Here is a 19748-nt window from a genome sequence, read left to right as displayed (position 1 = left end):
AAAACAAACCAAGAGAACAGTCTATTTAAGAAAATCTTTTAATTTTTATTACTTTCTAGTAGTCATTTTCTCATGTGTATGTTTGCATTCTAAACCAGCTAAACAATATACCCTATTGGTTTCTTCCCTGTAGGAAAAAAAAAGTCAAGGAAAAATCTTGGGGAAGAAAAGCTTGAGAAAGTACCATCATTCTAAATAGGCTGTATTGTTATTGCTTAATTAAGATAATGAAATGCTCAGGATTGGAGCAACAGAGGCTGGTGGTTTACACTTGGCATTTCCTTTCTGGTTTTGTTCCTTCTGCAGAAGACATGCCCCCTCGTGGGGAGAGGTTCAGGCCCATAAACCACGGGTCTCCCTTGACAGGTTTGGGTATCAGGCAAAAGAAACAGTTGTCACAAACCAGCTTTTTCCTTCTGAATTTCTCACTTTTCAGTCCCTCCTTAGATGCGTGATGCTTGGTGTACCTCGCATAAATCTCTTCTGTGGGTTGTGGGGAAGATGAAAAGCAGCAAGCCGTACGGCTCCTGAAGAGATGAGACTAGATGGCTAACACAGTAAAAATAGCGTGGAACCGGTTCCTTCAGCTGTGTCAAATACGTTAGTTTTAGCACCTTCATGAAATAGAGGAAAACTGCCCTAAAGAAAGCACTGCATAAGAGTTTGCTCATGACAAGGATAAGAGGACACAATTCCCTGGATCTAAGTGAGCATCCTACAAACCAAAAGCATCATCACTGTAGGGATCTCAGCACTGAACTCCTTATTGGCAGGCTCTTAACCCTTGTCTAAGCTACGGTAACACTGAAATAGTTCTGAAAATATTTTCAGGCTCTTAAAAGCCTTTTTCTCCTTTTTTGTAATGTCGATTTGGCCATTACAACCACAGTGCAGTTACCTATATGTTGTCCTTGCCCGTTCCTTGAATGAATTTTGTTATTTGTTAAAACTGGTCACTTCAAAACACCAAAAATGTAAGTGACGTGGATCATAAACATCCACTTACCATTACTACCATGACAACAGATCTTCAAGTAATGTGACAACTCCACTGGAGTTATGAAAACTGAGACTATCAAATTGCATTCAGTGTGAACACAGGGTGAGGAATACCAAACAATATGATACCTCGTAACTATTAAACACAGGGTGATAGTCTTCCTCCCTTCAATATTGAAAGCATATTAATTTTCACATGTGAGATACAAGCAAATGAACCGTCTCTCCAAAACAGATAATAGGCTGATAAAACAAACAAATGATCTTTCATTAGAAGTACAAGATAAAAAAGCAGCACATTAAAGCACAGAGACTGGTAGAGTGGCAGGAGGCCACTACACTTTGCTATGTAAAGAGAGGACAGAGAAAGGGCACTCAAAGCACAACATAACAAGACAGTAAGATAGCAAGGAAAAAGAAGTCTGTGCTAACAATGCTTCTATCTGAGATATTAGCATAAGACATGACAAAATAAACACCGTGTTTTCTAGATTCACATAATGTACGTTAACCCCTCCTGCAGCAGGTTCTTTCTGTCTCAAAGTACAAGAACCCCAAGATCCTCTCTCAGAAAACTGTTCCTCACTTCAGGGAGAAGGGGTTATTCTACACTGGTTTGTTCCTTATACCTCAGTATGCACCAAAGCCACTTTTCTTATCGCGACGGATACATCTGTCTGCTTTGTTGCTCTAGACATAAACAAGTGAAATTGGAGTATGCAGTAACCTGTCTTCTGGGTGCCGACCCTCATGGCAGACTACAGGGACATCCTCTCCACTTTCACTTGTGTGGAATCTTCATCTGACTTCTCTTGAAATGAGAAACTACAGAGCACATCAAATAAAACTTGAAACATGAGCTAGCCAGCTTGAGACAATTAACATGCTTCTGACTTAGCGATTCCTATTTCCTTTCAGTTCCACCTAAGAGGATTCAGCACTTGAAATACCTGAGAACTGTAAAGCATTGCAATGTTCATCACTCTTGCAGTTGACTAACAAAATAAAAATTTTAAAGTCAGTTGTTGGAAGGGTTCTGCCCTCTGCTCTCTTGTTCAACTGTTACATAACAACTGTACACAAACTATATTAGCTTTGTGTCAGAAATAAATTCGGGTAGAATCTCAAGCCTTCCACTGAATCATCTCTGCAAAGATGGCCCATCTTTTCAGCAAGCAGCAGCCTAGAGAAAGCAAAAGAAGACATGCTGTATTACTTGAGGACAACATGACAACGGAGGTATTAAACACAGCAATTATTACTTACCTTTCTTTGGCTAAGAGAACAGACATCCCCACCAACTTAGCAAACTCATCAGCTGTGAGAGAACCCTTTTCAGATACCTGTCAAAAACCAAACACACAAATAAACAAACTATGGCATTAAAAGAACAATGAAGTTCTCTCAGCTATTGAATCAGATCTAGCCTTGTGAAGTGATAAAACTGGTAGCAAATCCCTTGTGAAGACAACTAGTTTGTTTGCATTTTAAAAAAGTACAAATAATTATGAGTATTTCCCCTTAAAAATACCTCTTCTGTGTCCTGGGAAAATTGCCAAATATGAAAAAGGAACATAGAAAAAAGTTAAATCTGTTTAAAAAAAAAAATAAAAAAAATCACATGGTACCCTTTCCTTAGGATTTTTTTAAAAGATGCCTTAGGACAAAATGAGCGGAAACATTAGAATAGCTCAGACAGCAGTATACTATCCCAATCAGTATTTACACAGCCCAACTATACTAAGTGATTCTGCAAACGGTGAAGCCTAAATGAGGAAATAAAAGACCTGTTCAGGGCAGGTCATTGATTTAGAAATTTAAGTCATCTCAGATGGAAGTGGAGAATTTGAGTTTAACGGGATTTAAAATATCCCCACTGCCTATAGAAAAATCTGTACACCTTAGTACTCCACCCTATATTATGGCATACTAGAGGGATCAGTAAAAGCCACCATCACATTCAGTTGACACAAAAAATAGGTTCAGTCTTGGGACCCAAACTTTGGCCCCATTGTCTCAACCACGCTAGCTAATACATGCTAAAATGAAACCTCACACAGGTTAGGCATGTGGATGCTTAAAATATTAGATATGAAGTCTGGACTTATTAGTGCATTGAATTTTCCAGATAAACATGTTTTACTGCCCTACAAATTAATAATTCTTCCATTTCTCCATTGCTTCAGATTCAAGAAAACTTGTAAATCCAGATGTAGTTGCTGTTTCCTGCTTCCCACATAACTGAGGGGGGAGGGGTCTATTCTGCGTCATTCTCAGCAGTAGTCTTTTTACAGAAACTCAGATTAAATTAGTCCTAACTTGAGATTTTATGAAGCTAAGTGATCAAATCTGAGTTACGGAAGTCAGCTGTACAATCCGATATGCATATGGGTGATTAGTTATCTTTCCTCCCCAAACCACTATTCTCAACAAGGGTGACTTTGGGTTCCTTTGACTTCCATGTTGTTTCCTGTCTTCACCAGCCATTCAAAACTACATCTCTCTCCTGTCTGAAATCCTGTGACTTCCTTTCGCTTCTACTCAGAAGTTTCATGTAACTGTACGTTATACTTTAAGTACAGGGTGCTTTTGGCCACAAGTCTGATCTCATCCTCCCTTTCCCTTATGGGCTAGCCTTCCTCATTCAAAGCCTCTCCCTTACTTTTTTCTATGGAGTCAAAGTCTCACATTAAGAAAATAAAAGAAAAAAGGCACTTCAGTAATAAATCCACCATCTGTTGCTTTTTGCAGTTGACCTCATTTGTTATCAAGAAAAGGTTTTTCCTTTCCTTTCAAAGAGATAAGCACTCTTACTGAAGGCAACAAATTAATTAGAAACCAAAAATAATCAGAAAAAGACCTAAAATGGAGTAGGTATTTTTCTGTAAATATAAGAAAATAAACTGAAAGGATTAACATATATGAAAAGATTTAAGCATTTTAGTTTTGATAATTAAGGATGGAATCTTTTAGACAGCTACATACATTTCTCTTATCTAAAAATCTTTTTGGTAACAATCATGCAAAATGCACTGAAGAGTCTAAGTCATCTATCCAGTGAGAAGGTGTCTGTGATAGCTCTACTTTTTCTTGACTGCCCAAGTTAAAGTCCTCTTTGACTTTGATGTTTAACTTTGGATACAATGAAATCAGCCTTTACTCAACTTTATGAAAACCAAAAAATTACATCCCACTGAAAAAGACATAGGAAAATACATCAAACAATGGGATAGCAGGACTTCAAAGAGTCCAGAGGTAGCAAGACCATGAAGGTTTACCACACTAAGCAATATATACTTTTTTTTTTCCCTGATGAAGCTAGCTTAATTCTATATGCACTACTCTCCCACTGAGCACTCTTCACAGCATCAAACTCAGTACAAGATGTTACACACAGAGCGTGCTATTTTATGAAATAAACCCAAACCAAACAACTGCCTATATGAACATTTGAGATACTTTCACTACCTTCAAGCACATTGTGCACAGTGTCTGAAGTCCACTTCCGTTAAATTAAGTTCTTAATATATGCCGTGAATTTCATCCTACAGCGCAAAAGATTTGGAGGAAGGTTGAAGGTTAATGAAGTTTGAGAAGAGATGGAAAAGTGATTTATTCCTTAAGGAGAAAGCAATGACTAAGATTATTGCCTGCACAGCACTTTGAAGATGAAAAGTGCTATTTAAGTATTACTGTCAGAAGATCTGGAAATGGAATATTTTGTATTTCAAAAGCTCAAAAGGAAATCCTGGACCTCAAGTTTTTATACCTAATGTGTTTAAATTTCCCCAGCATGGTCAGAACACTGAAGGAAATGAAGTATACTTACTGTCTCTAAAGCAGAAGCTACCATTTCCTCTTCGTTATGAGACTGGAGTTCAATCACCATCACACCACTGTCAAATATCCGAAGCCTAAAATCAAAAGAGAGAGTCAAAGTAACTAAAAACCCTGTGCACATCACCTATGGTCGCATTTCTAATGCATCCATACCTATAACCACATTACAAAAGGAAAAAAAAAAAAAAGCTCTGTAAAATGAACTTAACATTAAAAGCACCTTCAAAATCCAAAGAGACTGAAACAAGCAGGGCGTATGTCTGGGCTCAGTTAAACACTGTTCCTATTCTGAAAAAACTGCATTGGAAGTGAAAAGCATGTTGTCTTCCTAGCAAAGTGAACCATGGTTAAAAATTCATATTTTAATATAGAGTGGATGTTGGTCCATACAGCAGCATCCTTTAAGCAAAGGATGACTTTGTTTAAAAAAAGCAAAAAACTCTACTGCAGGTAAATATCAAGTCATCCAAGCACCACGGTCTGACTTGCCAGTGCCATGTTTTATAAATATATCTGTAAAGCTCTTACCTTAGTGGTAATTTCAGTGACTCCAGCATCTTACAAGCATTTACTAAATCTTCTGGTGACAGCAACTATTAAAGTAGTAAAACATATTTATTCACAGCTTGCATTTCAAGTATACAGTCTAACACCAAACCAAACAGTTTTAATAACTACAGCTATAAAATATACCAGGCTACACAATACTATTAATTTTCTTCCTTTCTATTGTGCAGTCTATTTTCTTGGCTTTTATGCTCCTTTCTGTTCCCTTACTATGTATTCTATAATAATCCTTCTTGCCCTGTTTACAGAAAGAATTGATGTATTTTGTAAAATAAAATATTATCCAGTCTTTACTATTCTCTGTCCTTTCAGTCTTCTTTCCAGATAAGGATGGATTTTCCCTTTTATTTCATATTATAAAAAGCACCATACATTATGACAACTTATAGAGGATACATAAACAGTACATGGAAGAAAGAGAAAGGAAAAAGGTAAACCCCCCTAATTTTAATAAAGGGCTGATCACTTCATGCTGTTAGACAGGTAGAGTGAGCAATTGGTAGGGAACATTTTTACCCTTTTCCTTTAATTACCTTATCACTGAAGTACATTTTATAAAATATACAATAAAACCAATTTCTCACCTCTAATCCTCGTGCACGATTTACCAGGCAGTACACTTCTGTAAGTGACATGATCCCTCCTCGCTCCTGTGTTAAGCACAAAACTGGTAAGAGAAATAGCATTAATCTAGTAAACACAGTATCTCAACTTGCATTTGACTGATTAAACAGGCAAAACAGAGGAGCAAAATGATGGGCTTTAATGAAAAAAACTACCCAGGCAATACCACATATTTCTAGCGTGAGAGGCAAGTTGTTGTATTATACCTTTCTCTAATCATTTTAAAATGCGAAACACCGATACTACATCCAAAGACTGAATTACTTTTCTTTTAAAGCAGAGAATAAATCACAGTAACAAGGAATTTCAGTGTATTAAATCTATCAATCAATTTACTGTTTTTACTTTTCAGACACACTCATTTTTCCATTCTGATCATAATAAGTAACACATAGCTTTCACAAAAATACTGTAATATCTATGCTTTTTAGTAGACACATAGCCTTAGAAGTTGCAACATGAAATCTAAATTTTTGGTGAGAACCCTGAATTCTGTCATAGCTTCAGATAAATTAAAATATGAGATATTACTAAGGGGGGGTAATCTACGTAATAACTCTGTGCTATATTTGCAGAAAACATAATTTTTAAGCAGTTTAAGGACTGACTACTTATGTTTTCAAAGTCAGTGTTGTTTCACTCTTTCTTTAAAAAAGTAATATTCTGCAGCAAGGGATGAATACAGGGATGTTCAAATAGAAGAAAGACTGCTAGTATCATTTTCTAAATATCACTGATATTTTGCAAATTAGAAGTTGAGATGCCCTTACTACAAAGAAAAATTCTTACTTATATTTAAACTTCGTTATTCAGAAAGAGGATATATATTCCTTCCATAAACATTGAATATGAGGCTGTGCTGCTAAATCTGAGGCTTTAAAAAAAGGCACAACACTACAGCCAAAACACATGTACATCAAAATTCAGCAACACATGGAAAATGCTGGGGCAAAATAGGTACTTTACCTCTAATGGTGTCTGCAGTATTCCAGCTAGCTGCTTCGCCAGTTGCATGTGGTAATGTGTACCAGATCCATATGTTTCCCTAGTAACTGGATTAGCTATACCCATACTCAGTAGATAGGACTTGAACCTAATAGTCTAAACAAATACACAAATAAATTTAAAAGCACATCAGCTAGTGAAAATTCTCGTTTTTAAAAGTCTGATTTTATTACTATAAGACAGTTTTGGCGAATAATTCCATTCAGTTTATCACCAATAAAGTCAATTACTAACAAAAAGAAGGCAAGACTCAATACAATTTATTTTTGACCAGCAGAGGTCAAAAATACAAAAATTTACACAAAGGCAGTAAAATCTTTGCTTTTAAGAAAGGGTCAAAAGAAAAGCTAATACTAAACAAGTAAGTAACCTTTAATTTATGTAGAATTAAAACACAAAAAATACCAACCATGAAGTGTTCTTTATTAACATTACATGTATTAAGCGGATAGGTTTTTGCTTTGCATAGGAACATTTTTTGTTGACTTAAAAAAAATTTGATTTACCTCATCCTCAGTGATGTCACCTTGTTTTTCTTTAATCTTATTAGCTATTGACTTGGATAGCTCCACCATTTCCTTAGCCTATCAAGACAGACACATACATAAGTCAACTTTCAGCTCAACAGAGAAAAGCATGCTTAAAACTGAGAAAACAAGCATTGGTCTGCTTGGATAAGTTGATACATGCCATACCTTCTCCATTAGTTTGCTAAGATCCTCAAAAGCCTAAAATGAAAAGCAGACACTGCAGATCAGTATAATTACAGCATTCAGCTTCATGGATACAGCAAGCTGCCTTTGTCCACCTATCCAAGCTATTCGTCAGAGCTACTCTCCCTCTAGATTAGTATGTTACAATGTCAGATATTGTATGTAATTGGTTGATATATCTGTTTTATATCAGGTCTTAAAATCAAAATTATACAATCCATAATCAACAAAGAACAAAGAAAAGAATCAATCACACACTTTTCTGAACAGTAATTCAATATGATTTATGAAGTCCATATGATAGGAAGGAACCACGATATACTAAGGCCCAGAAAAGATTAAACTGTCCACGGTTATTATGCTCTCCTAAAATCTGGAGAAAGGTTTCTTGGTGGTGATGGCAGGTTTTCTTCCAACAGCTAACCCTCAGTCAAGGAGATCTATTGTTTCTGGGCAGCAGCAAGCCAGCTGTAAAGCTACAGAAGTACTCCTCCTGACAAGACAATTTTACTTTAATCAGTAGATGTTACTAAGTTAGTAAGAAACAGTCATGCCAAATCAGCAAGGAAGAGTGTATACGCTTTCACATGTATGCGTAACTGAAGAGACAAAACCTCTGAAAATGTGTGGCAACATCTCTTCATTTAAGTATCGCATACACAGTTACAGTGCTGCTACCACAATAAAAAAAATAGTTAAAAAATGAATAAAATAAGATCCATGAGACAAATGATCAGATTTAAATAAATTAAGATAAAGACTAGATAAAAAGCATCCTCTGAAAACTCTAGTTGTTGGACCTAAAAACCAAAATACCTGCTAGAGTAAGGGAAAAAATTATTTGTACAAACCAATTTTTTTGTAGGCTAAGAAACCTTTTAGTTTGTTTCCACAAAAAAAATATGTAATAAACTGGACATCCATCATAGGACCACCACTATATCAAGACTATTAAGCTTAGTAAACTGCTACGGTCTCAAGTACAACAATTCTGTAACAACCCACAAAGGGCATTTTTAGGCTTAAATAAAACATACTTTAAAAAAAAGGTGAAGGTATATTGAAATTCAAAATTTTAGTAATGATAACCAACTAGCATTAAAAAATTAATGTAAAAAAGAAAACAAGAGTTTGCAACGATATTAAAAAGTAACTCTCATTTCTGCCATCCTCAGCAACACACATTCAGCCTTCTCACCCGCTTCTCTCAAATACATGACAACATGCCCAGGTGCTCAACCTTTTCAAACGACCTTTTTTTAACACCGAGCGTGAGAAAAATTCCTGAACCTTTTGAGCTAAATCTCGCCTGACAGCAGCACCCAACCCCTCCAGCCACAAGTAAAGAAGGTTGTTTGGTTAGAGTATATCAAATGACCAGAGATACATCTTGCCTACAGCTTCTAGCCATTGCTTCTATGGGATTCCTAGCTTGTTCTAACTAATCCCCCATTAGAAAGACACATTTTAGCAGAATTTGTGCAGGAAGACCCAATTGACTGACTTAGAAGCTTACTGGTCTGAGATTCAACATGCAAAGAAGAGAAAGAGATGCCTCCAGGAATGGACAGGGTTTGCTTTTCGTCTGAATCCCTCCTAATGATGCCAGTGTTTCTCCACTGACTGGAGATGTCTAGATTCGTAATGTGGGTACCTACATTAGGTATCCAAAGTTAAGTGGGACAAAACTAGGTCCAAGGGGAGAAAAGAAAATATACCACCATGTAACAATAATCTACCACTATCAGAACAAAAGCTTCTCTTTGGAATATTTCTTCTTACTAGTCTGCCAAATTCAGTAATTTACAATAGATTTTCCCAATCTCTAGTGTAAATCAAAGTCCTTCTTCTGCACTTGTATATGATATCAACAAAAAGTTTTCTAACAAGGCTTTTCCCAGCTTATTTCTAATCTCTATAACCTGCATGAAAACATCATTCATCAAAAGAACCCTTGATTTAGCTAAATAAACAGCATGCTGTGTCTAACTCCTCCTCTGCCTGACTCACCGAGGGCAGGCCTGGAAACAAAGGGGAATGTGCACACACCTAACAGGAACTTCCTCAGATAAACAAAAGGGTAAAGAACTGGATTCTTATCAGCAGTGAACAGCAGATGCAGGAAGCCTTTTCCTGGAAGCCAGGGCACCATTTTTTAAATTAAGTCATTTATAACATTTAAAGCTGGGGGAAGGCAGGATTTTACAAGTCATGGTTTTCCTCCGTTCATACAACACGCATAAATGGATTTCTTTTACTCTCTGACAAAGCTACTAAAGGAAAAAATAACCAGACAATACCTTTTGAACTATATACGCACATGCATGTAACCACAATACCTTTTGAACTACACACAGAACTTCATTCATTACGTTCCTCATAAACAGAAAGGAAAAAGTTTAATGCCACCAGTATCTGAAACAGCATGAGGCCTGCAAAGGTACTGTAATTTTCCTATGTATCAGAGCAGTGAATGCCTTTTTTATTGTGGCACACTGAATCCCATAAAGCTTTGCCACAAGAATGAATCTGTTGCTTGTAGTTTATGAGTACTTCTGTTTTAATCTCTACTACCAAGACAAAACCAGACTATTTTTGAGAATATTGCTCCCATGGATATACAAATAAATTAATTGCCTCTGTTGTCCATCAGTATTGATATCTGGAATTCAACTATTGCGCTGTTTCTGGGGAAAAGGATGGTCTCCATCTATCCCAGGTATTTCGCAAAGATACTTGTAACATCTTGCCGATGCCTGGACTGCAGAACATTTTACTGTAATTATAAGCCTAAATCTAACATTTAAGAACTGAATATTTATAAGATGAATACCTAACTTCACCACAGTTACGTGCAGGACCTTGGATCAGCATATTCTTCTTAATATAAAATTTTCAATTGAAACCAAAATTAGCTGTAAAACAAAGAAAAAAAAACCCCAAACTTTTAATAGTCTCTTTCTGCAGATGCCTTTGTGTTCTGCTTCCCCTGACGAAAAGTCACTGAACTCAGATTTCTAATTCTACCCAAATTAATTTTATGAATACACACCATTAGTTTCAAACAAGTCTTCTTGAAAAGAACTGTTTAAATGAAGTACCTGTACATATATTGAAAAGCCAGTTAAACAAAGTAAATAACTGTAAATTATACACTCTTAATAAATTCAGATTTCTCAACAAAACCAATAAATAGTCACAGCTGCCCCTAAAAGAAAGTGTGAATTAATGTAAATGGCTCAGACAGGTGGTTGACCTTGAAACTTCAGTAGTATTTACCTCGGAAATGTTTTTGTCAGTCTCTTTTCTTTTTTCCTCTAATTTCCTTTCGATTCCTACAATTCCTACAGCCCTTATTCTTCCTGCCTGCAAAAGAAAATAATGAAAGGAATCAAAATAGGAAATGCTAAGTTTTCTCATCCGCCTCACTGTGAAAAACCTTACATGAGAAGGCAAGAAATGTTCCCCCAAAGAGCTGATATCATGCATATAGTATTTCATATATTTCTTTAAAGTATTTTTTAAACCAGTGTAAAAAAAATAAACAGTAAGTGTAAAGTATGCATGAATTTACTGTAGTAGACAGATAATAAATTATACTGAAGCTATTAAAATGAAGCTGCTTAATAGCCTGATCCAGACTGAGCATTCCAGCTCATCTCAATTAAAGCCTCCCAAGTCCGTGTGAACATCTATACTAGAGCTGTGGAAATGTGTGACTGTATCTAAGCATGATCACCTCAAGAAATCTAGCCTGAAGAAACATAGCCACAGAAACACAAGCTAGAGTGTAGTCTAATTTACGTTGCTGAGAAGTATCAGAATGGAGGCCATGGTGAACCTTTCATTTGATGCCAAAGGTGTTTCAGAAAGGCTAGTACCTAAGCGGCAGCGGTGCCAGCCCTCAAACCTCTGAGTGCAAAGCTTAGCACTGGTGTTAGTGATTTGCTATGACTTAAGAATAAGAACAGGAGGAAAGGCATTTTCATTAAGTGATTCTTGACGCAGGGTGCAGGCTTCCCCATTAGTCCAAATGCAACTATGTTTATAGGTACTACATTTACAAAGGAGGACATATGTGATCTGATGTTGAACAATCTTTAAATCATCCTATTTCATTCACATAGTACTGTATATTCAATATATTCATATATTCAACATATTCACATACAGAAACAACATCTGCATGTTATCAGTTTATAACCTCAAAGTATGCAGACGGATAAAGGCAATCTAACACATGACAAAGAGATTCTCCATAACAACTGCCCATTTAGAACATACCTTTAAATCAAACATACATAGTTTCCAAAGAGTTATATAAAGTTACATGTTATATATTTGACTACCAGCCACAAAAAATAAAATAGAAATCACAATTAAGACCAAAAATCTTTCAGCTTCATTAGATCTGTCATGCTGAATAAAATTATAAGCAAATATATATATATAAAATATTTGCATAATCATGTGTGTGTGTCTGACTACATTAAAAAATGGAGCTCATGATCAACTATTCAAGTCTAAACACACTCAAGGAAGAGAGGCCACAGTGTTCTGTATCAGGTGAAAACTGCAAAGGAGAAACTATTTCATGCCAGTGAAGAAACTGGCAAAGTAAAGCTGAATTCCCACATGTGCCCAGGGTGCTGGTTAGAGAGGCATGCCAGATGAAGTATACGGGGGCAGCAAAAAGTGGAAACAAGACATTACATACAGTTTCTGCCCAGAAGCTCTGCACTTACCTGTGGATCCTTGTTAACTTGAATGGTCTGCCCAGCAGGCATGTTCTCCCATCTCCTTTGTGTCATTTCTTCTGACAACCGTCTATAGAACTACAAACATTAAAGAGTGACAACAGATGTTTCATAAACTGTGCAGAGTACCTCTGGGTATTTTTAGCATCTTGGTGGTAGATGAAATAAACTTCACTGCAAGACAAAGCATGGTAACACCTACGCATCCACAGTACAACATTCATTATCTAGGAATTCTCCATGTCCAATCTTCAAAAATATACACATTAGAGGAGAAGCCATGTAGTTACTAGTTAAACTCGCATGAGTACTTCTATTGTAAAGTATTTTTTTCAGATATTCAAAATATCTGTTCTAAACCAAGCTAAAGTTAAAAATGTCGTGGTTTGCTCAAAGGCATGCTTTTAAAAGGAAGGAAAGTTCATAGAATCATAGAATAAGTTGCTTGATTCCTCTTCAGTAGAGGGTTAGCTACAAAGAAACATCTTTTACTCTGTTAAACATTTAACAGATTTCAGAGACGTCATTTTGGAAAATCCCATGTTCAATTTAAAAGACTGAAAAAGGAAGCATAAGATTATATTAAAACTCCTAAAATAAGGACAAAACCTAATAATGCCTCTTGACATTTTTGGAACTGTATTTGCATTATTAAACCAAAGTATAGAACCCTGAAGGCTCATAGTGTTTGTCTTCAAAAAGGATGTATTGAAAAAGCTCCACCTCAAAAGTAAACATGGGAAGATCATGGAAAATTATCACTAACACAGCAAGAGGAGAAAAGCATGTCCAAAAGATCTGACGTGCTGCGCTTGCACGGTACAAAACTTACCTCAATCTGCCCATGTTCTTTGAAAGAAAGTTTGATGTAGGAATATTTGCTGCTTTGGAAGGGACCAGGCTCTTTGTTTGAAGAAGCAGGATGAAGATGAACTACTATTTTGGCACTAAGAAAAAGTTAAAAGAAAGAGAAGAGGCAACTTTCTATAATATCTAAAAAAAAATATTTCTACAATCAGAGTTAACCATTTAATCAAAACCTCTATTAACTTTATCTCACATAAGAGCTAATGTACAGCAAATAATGCTTTATGCTTGTCAATCAACATTTAAGTATTTTGACTCAATATTCAATAATATAGATCTTGCACAGAAACTACTATAACCTTTAAAACCGCAACATCTCAAAATTTAAAATGTACCACCAATTCTTACAAAATAAACAAATTTTAACATTTCAAGCAATAATTTCTGAAAAATCTTTTAGTTAAGATAAAAACTAATAATCAAGTAGTCATCTGATTTGGCTTTTGACTTGCAATAACTACTGCCAAAATACACTATCTTTGTCACAGGAAAACAAAAGGTCTCAATATTATGCTTAATCTATCCCACTTGTATATGTCACTTGCAAACACTGTATGTGAATTTGTCCAAAACCAACATTCAAAGGTAACATGCATGGAAATAACAATCTAAAATGACAACTATCACCAAAACAAACCTTGAGATAGTATTATTTTAGGAACATAACAGACTGCTATCACAGCATGACTGCAAGTCTGCCATTCCCATTTCATTTTACTGATACTTTTTTCATGGGTCTTTATTTACTTGACTTCTCCAGCATTAGTGAATTACCTGATTTCTTCTGGACACCCCCAGCCTATTACCTTACCCATCTGACTGTAAGTTGCAAGCAGATGTCAACTACATTTTTTTTTTCTCTTTTTCTTGTGAAACTTCTTTATACACATACCATACTGAATTAGTTTCTCAAGTGAGTGGAAACACTGAAGTTCCTTCTAACCATCACTAGCATTTCCATGCTCAAAATGAATCATATGGTCATGAAAAGTTATATAACATGGGATATGGCAGAGTTTCTATCCCCAACCAGTTCTGTGGCACAAAAGACTAAAATTAGCTTTCAAATTTAGATCCAGCAAAATCACTGTTCATTTATGATGACTCAAATGAAAATGGCAAGCTAGAACACATACTTGTTTAGCGATTACACAACAGTTATTTAACAAATCACATCAAACACTGCTTTGTCACAACTCCCTTACACATTTGACCTCAAGTGAGGAAAGCAGGTCCTTGTGGCTGTCAATCTGGAAACTTAGACTGCAAATGGAACCTACCATGGATTAATATATAATCTTGGGTACCTCACGTAACATGCATGTGCAAACTATCCATCTGAAAAAGACAATGACTATCATCTTACCTTTTTCCTATACCAGCTGCTTGCTCTTCAATAAAGACAATCTGAGACAGAGGTATAGCGATGCAGCACTCCTGGAATAATCAACGCAAACACAAGTGAAATTAAAGCCATATCCTGACTATTCATTCTCTAAAAACACGTATTCTCTCTCCCCATTTCATAAACAGTATGGATTTCTACAGGCGCTGCCTGAGGCACTCCATATGAAATATAATGGTAACAATAGAAATAATGTATTAAAGACAATACAAAGTTGAAACTGAGTTCTAGTTAATCAAAAAAACAAACTTAAGTGTCAACTTATCAACTTTAGATACCTCAAGCTAGATTCATAGGACGACTCAGGAATTTAACAGATCTTTAGTATCTAAGTTCAAAATTTAAACAAAATTTCCACACTACTGCAGCTTATCCCTGTAGGTGCACAATGCTCATTGTTTTCTTAACATTTTTGCACTGATGTTACTTTGGGAGCTAAAACAACATCCAAAAGCATGAGCATTTTAAGTGTTGAACGTCTAAAAAACTAGACTATCCTCTGAGTAGAACAGGAATTTCTCCATCTATCCCACACCCAAGGACTTAATCCAGCAGTTGATGCATCTCAACACATTTATTGGACTGTGCTTTATACTAAACAAAGCAGAGCAAGAGACAACAGTGTATCCATCTGTGGAAGACTAACCTACCCAGGCTAAACTCTGTATGCATTTGAAACAGAAATTGCTCAAGGGAGCAATTCAAAGCAACTAATTAGGTGCCTGGTCTTGCTTTGGTGAATATCCTTTGGTGAACAGTCTTCTGCGCAATAGCTTAGTAAGTGACACAGTCACCCACAATACAGGCAACACAGGTTGCATTCTCTCTTTGAACCTCTCTTCCATCTGCCATGAGGGTGTGCCTAAGACCAGGTTACAGTGAACACTGCTATGGGGCCCTCTCAATCCCTACTACCAAAATTGTTCCTCTCTGCATAGAATAATTAAATACTCGTTAAATTGGAGATTAGAGAAGTACACATGCAGGAACTCTGACTAATGAGTAAATCTCTCATTGGGAAAAACATGGTTTGTACTTCCTGTTGTAAAAACTCTTAATACAAGCTATCTAGATTCTTCTACGGCTCCGGATTCTACAGCTATTATGTACAACTGCTACTGTTTGTAGAACACCCACATAGCTCTGGATCTAAATATAGGCAAAATGATACTTCTGTTAAAGAAAGTTTTTGAGAATGACAAGAGTCCATCAATATATAGTAGGTACACTGTCAAAATGACTGATTAATTTTGTTCACAGCTACAAAGTTACAAACTTATTGTAAACACAAGGACTTAGAATCACCCCCCTTCCTGGTGACCGAAGCGAGAGGAAGGGATACAAAGGAGAGATGTGTGAAAAATGCTGTGAGTTTATTTGGGTATTTTTTTCTAATATATCATGGTCACATTATGCATGATTTTATGATTTTAAATGTTGTACAAATCTAGCTATGTAACAAACTTAAAAGTTACATTTTTTTCCCTTTGGAAATCATTGTATTTTCTATACTGCTCAAATATAGATGGTACGTAAGAACAGCAGCTATAAAACACACCTGTCCATTTCTGTAAAAAGGTGTGCTATGTTAACCTAACGACAAACGCCCCATTTATTACTAAAGTTTGCTGACGAAATAAAAGGCGACCCTCTCTACAAGTTTATTCTAGGTAACCTAGCTAAAATTTCTAAGGCTGGTGTTATATCACAGCTGAGCGTAGCCAAGAACTCACCATGAAGATAAAAGGGCACTGTGCTCCCCATGTTTCAGTCCCAAGAGCTTGAAAAAGAATCAGCTTTATTCACCACACTAGCAAAGTCATTTATATTTATATCCGCCTGATGATAACTGCGTAATTTTTGCCAATCTCCTGGCCACATGTTTCTGTCCCTTCTGCTAATCAAGCCTGGAGCTTGCCAGAATCTTTGCCGAATTAAATTAATTTGTTAAAATAAAATTATTTTTCTTAATCTCCAAGGTTCTTCTCTGCTGATTTAGCAAATTCAATGATCTTGGAAGAGTACAAGAAACCATGTGGCCTAGGAGCATGGGGAGAAGTCGGGGAAAAGAGACAAATGTCATCCCTTAGTTGGGAAGGAGAGAATAGGGAGGGATATGGACAGCTGTAAGACTTGCTGAAGCCATAATGCTCAATGTTACTCCAAGCAAGCAAAAAGTCCAAGTGAGAAGATTAGAAGCACTGCATGTGCAGTACATGCCCACCTGTCAAAAGGAGATGCTGATGAAGAAATAAGAAGTGATTAACACAGACAGTTTAGCACAGATAATTTATCTCACGCTGACTGTGCCGAAAAAAGGTTAATTTATACAGAACAGCTCATGGTCTGGGCAATCAACCCCTGACTTGTTTACAAGTAGCCCCACGCTGGGAACCAGCTCTCAAAACATTTTCAAAAATTTGTGCTAAAAATGGTTCTGCTGTTCCCACACACAAACCCTAAAGAAAAAATATACTGCTTTGCCAAATTAAGAACATCCTTGGTGACCCCACCTTCAGAAGGCTCTTAGTAGCTCCCTGCTTTGCAGCAAGGATGTGACATTTGTTAGGGAATGGCCTTTGGGTGCAAGAGGTGCTTCAGCTATCCTTGCGCAAAACTCGTCCAGTGGAATATAATTCATCTTTGAAAAGTTGTCATCTGAATATGCTCTGTCTAAACTCTAGCTTCCAGGGCTAAATTTCTAAAATATTGTGTCCAAAACAAGCATAATCCAACCTGGTTCTGAGGAGGATTTCTTCAACTGCAACTATACAGTGGTGCATGTTGTCACAGTCTATGCTTAAGAGCTTTGTTTGCGTCTGTAGCCTTCTTCACCCATTTCTAACCTGCTGTCTCAGGCTGTGGCTTGACACAAAACGTTCCACAGCAGTATTACTACGCTGTTGTTCTGACACTGCCGCTTAACCTCTGAGTCAATTCTCCATAGCAGTATAGACAAATGTTCCGGCTTATTGAAGGGACAGTTCAGCGCAGGTACAGGCAGTTGGGAGGGTAAGATCTGTACAAAATAATACTGCCACCAAACACATCCTATTATCAAACCTTGGTCTGGGACTATATGGTGTGAGCAGGAGACAAGGAAACTCAGACTTGAAAACAATGAGAAGAAAAGGTCTTGCCAGACAAGGAGCATGGCAGAGGAGTTCACATTATGATTTGCATGTCACATTCAACTTCAGTCTCAAAACCAATTTTTGTTTAGTGCATGACACCAGACTCTTTTATCCTCTATTTTTGTGCCATAGAAAAGGAGAATTTACATGATTCATTCCCATCCCTCCTCATGTCTGCATGATTATTTTATTAAAGCAGAATTGGGTGAAAGAACATTCCTGCACATAATTTTTTTTCTACTGTGAGGCAAAAAATGGACTATACTTGTAAAACAAAACACACAGAAAGGAAAGAAAAATCTCTTCTCCATGTGTAGTCTTTTCATTGCAAGCTACCTGTTGTTTATTATGGAATTTAGAACTGAATGACATAAAAGAGACCAAAGTGTGACTTACGTGATTCTTCTGATCCCTCCAGATTAGTCTGTGTGTGCTAAGCAGTAATACTCCACTATCAAATTTCACCTAAACAGGAAAAATAAAACAGATGAACAACAAATTTAACCAGTGAGTTGCGTAAATACTGATCTTGGAAACATTACATACTACCACAATACAGCAATCAGACTCAACATGCCAGTGTTTTGAGAACACACTCTTTTTTCAGTAAACACAATAAATGAAGTTTAGGAAACAATGGAGAAAATTGGTATAAAAGGATTAGATGGATATACACAAACTTCCCTTTTCAACTGCATAAACTTTCCCCCAGGAAATCCTGAAGGATCCTCCCTCCATATGCTGTGCAAGATACACAAACATTCTTAAATATCATATTTTAAATGGGGCTATTGGTTTTGGAACGCTATCTGCTGACAAAAAAAAAGTTACGCCAAAAAGCAAAGTGAGCCTACTAAGCCGCTACGCGCAGTCTGAAATCTTCCGGCCTACCACACAGGAGCATCGCCTCTATCCGTTTTACTGTTGCAAAGGTCTTTATTGACCGGGCAGCCATCAGCACGGGGAAAGCCTGCGTTAGCGAACTGCTTCCTACGTGTAAAAACTTGAGGCGCGTTTTCACGGCTTTTTACGAGGGTGTGCAACCACGGAGGTGCGGAAAAACGGCGAGACGAAGGGCGAGTGCGGCGCAGCGGGCAGGCGCCGGTAAGGGCGGAGGGCAGGAGCGCACCCCCGACGGCTGGAGCCGTGGAAGAGCATCTTACAGCCACCGGGGGGGCCGAGGTGTGAGCGGCGAGCCCTGCCCGTGCGGGACACCGGAGCCCCAGAGCACAGACCGGTGGCCGGGCGAGCGCTGAGCCCCCGAGCCGCCGGCGCCGAGCTCCCGACAGTGACACAGGCCCCGTGGGGAGCCCGCTCTCCTTCCCTCCCCGGGGCACGCACCGCCCGAGGCCTTTCTCGGTCCCACAGCGCCCGGACCTCCTCCCTAACCACCGTCCCACACAGCCAAGCCCCGCCAGGCCCTGGAGAAAAACGGACTCGCCCTCCCGTGCCCCGCCCGCAGCCCAGACCCCTTCACGCCCCTCGCCTCCCGCCCGCCTCCGCCCGATACCACCCCCGGTCACGTCCCCTGCCTCCCTCCTCGGCCGGGGCCCGCTGCCGTGCCCCTTCCCCCGGCCGCGCCGCCAGGCCCCGCGCAGGGCCGCTCCCGTCACCTTCTCCTCCCCGTCGCAGAGGCGCACGCCGCGCTGCTGGACCACCAGCGTCTCCCCCAGCTCCAGCAACCCGCTGGTCCACGCGAATCTGTCCATGGCGGGCGCCCAGCCCCAGCCCCTTCCCCTCCCTCCCTCGCTGCTGCTGCTGCTGCCGCCGCCGGACCAGGCCGCGGCCGCCGCTCCCCGCCCGCCGCCGCCGGGCGAGGCGGGCCCATCCCCGGCCG

General features: G+C 38.3%; 1 protein-coding gene across 1 annotated transcript; it reads right to left on the bottom strand.

Annotated features, from left to right (window-relative positions):
* Nucleotides 1–29: 29 nt before the first annotated feature.
* VPS36 (vacuolar protein sorting 36 homolog) lies at nt 30–19700 on the bottom strand. The gene is made up of 14 exons (XM_075046308.1): nt 19525–19700; nt 18308–18376; nt 14739–14809; nt 13338–13452; nt 12494–12583; nt 11028–11114; nt 7731–7763; nt 7542–7619; nt 6997–7131; nt 5991–6056; nt 5368–5432; nt 4829–4913; nt 2266–2342; nt 30–2182 (listed from the first exon to the last, which is right to left on the bottom strand). Exons 1-14 carry the CDS (start codon nt 19618–19620, stop codon nt 2089–2091), a joined length of 1161 nt encoding a protein of 386 aa, XP_074902409.1. The 5' UTR covers nt 19621–19700; the 3' UTR covers nt 30–2088.
* Between the last annotated feature and the right edge of the window lie 48 nt (nt 19701–19748).

This window comes from Buteo buteo, chromosome 14 (genome assembly GCF_964188355.1).
Source record: "Buteo buteo chromosome 14, bButBut1.hap1.1, whole genome shotgun sequence".
Classification (NCBI taxonomy): Eukaryota; Metazoa; Chordata; class Aves; order Accipitriformes; family Accipitridae; genus Buteo; species Buteo buteo.
Note: the sequence above shows the minus strand (reverse complement) of the source record. Positions and strands in the feature narration are given on the sequence as shown.

Coding starts and splice junctions, on each gene's coding strand:
- VPS36 (XM_075046308.1), bottom strand. CDS start 19,620: ATGGACAGATTCGCGTGGACCAGCGGGTTGCTGGAGCTGGGGGAGACG. Junction 18,377..19,524: donor TCTGCGACGGGGAGGAGAAG/GTGACGGGAGCG, acceptor TTTCCTGTTTAG/GTGAAATTTGATAGTGGAGT. Junction 2,183..2,265: donor GTTCTCTTAGCCAAAGAAAG/GTAAGTAATAAT, acceptor TGCTTTCTCTAG/GCTGCTGCTTGCTGAAAAGA.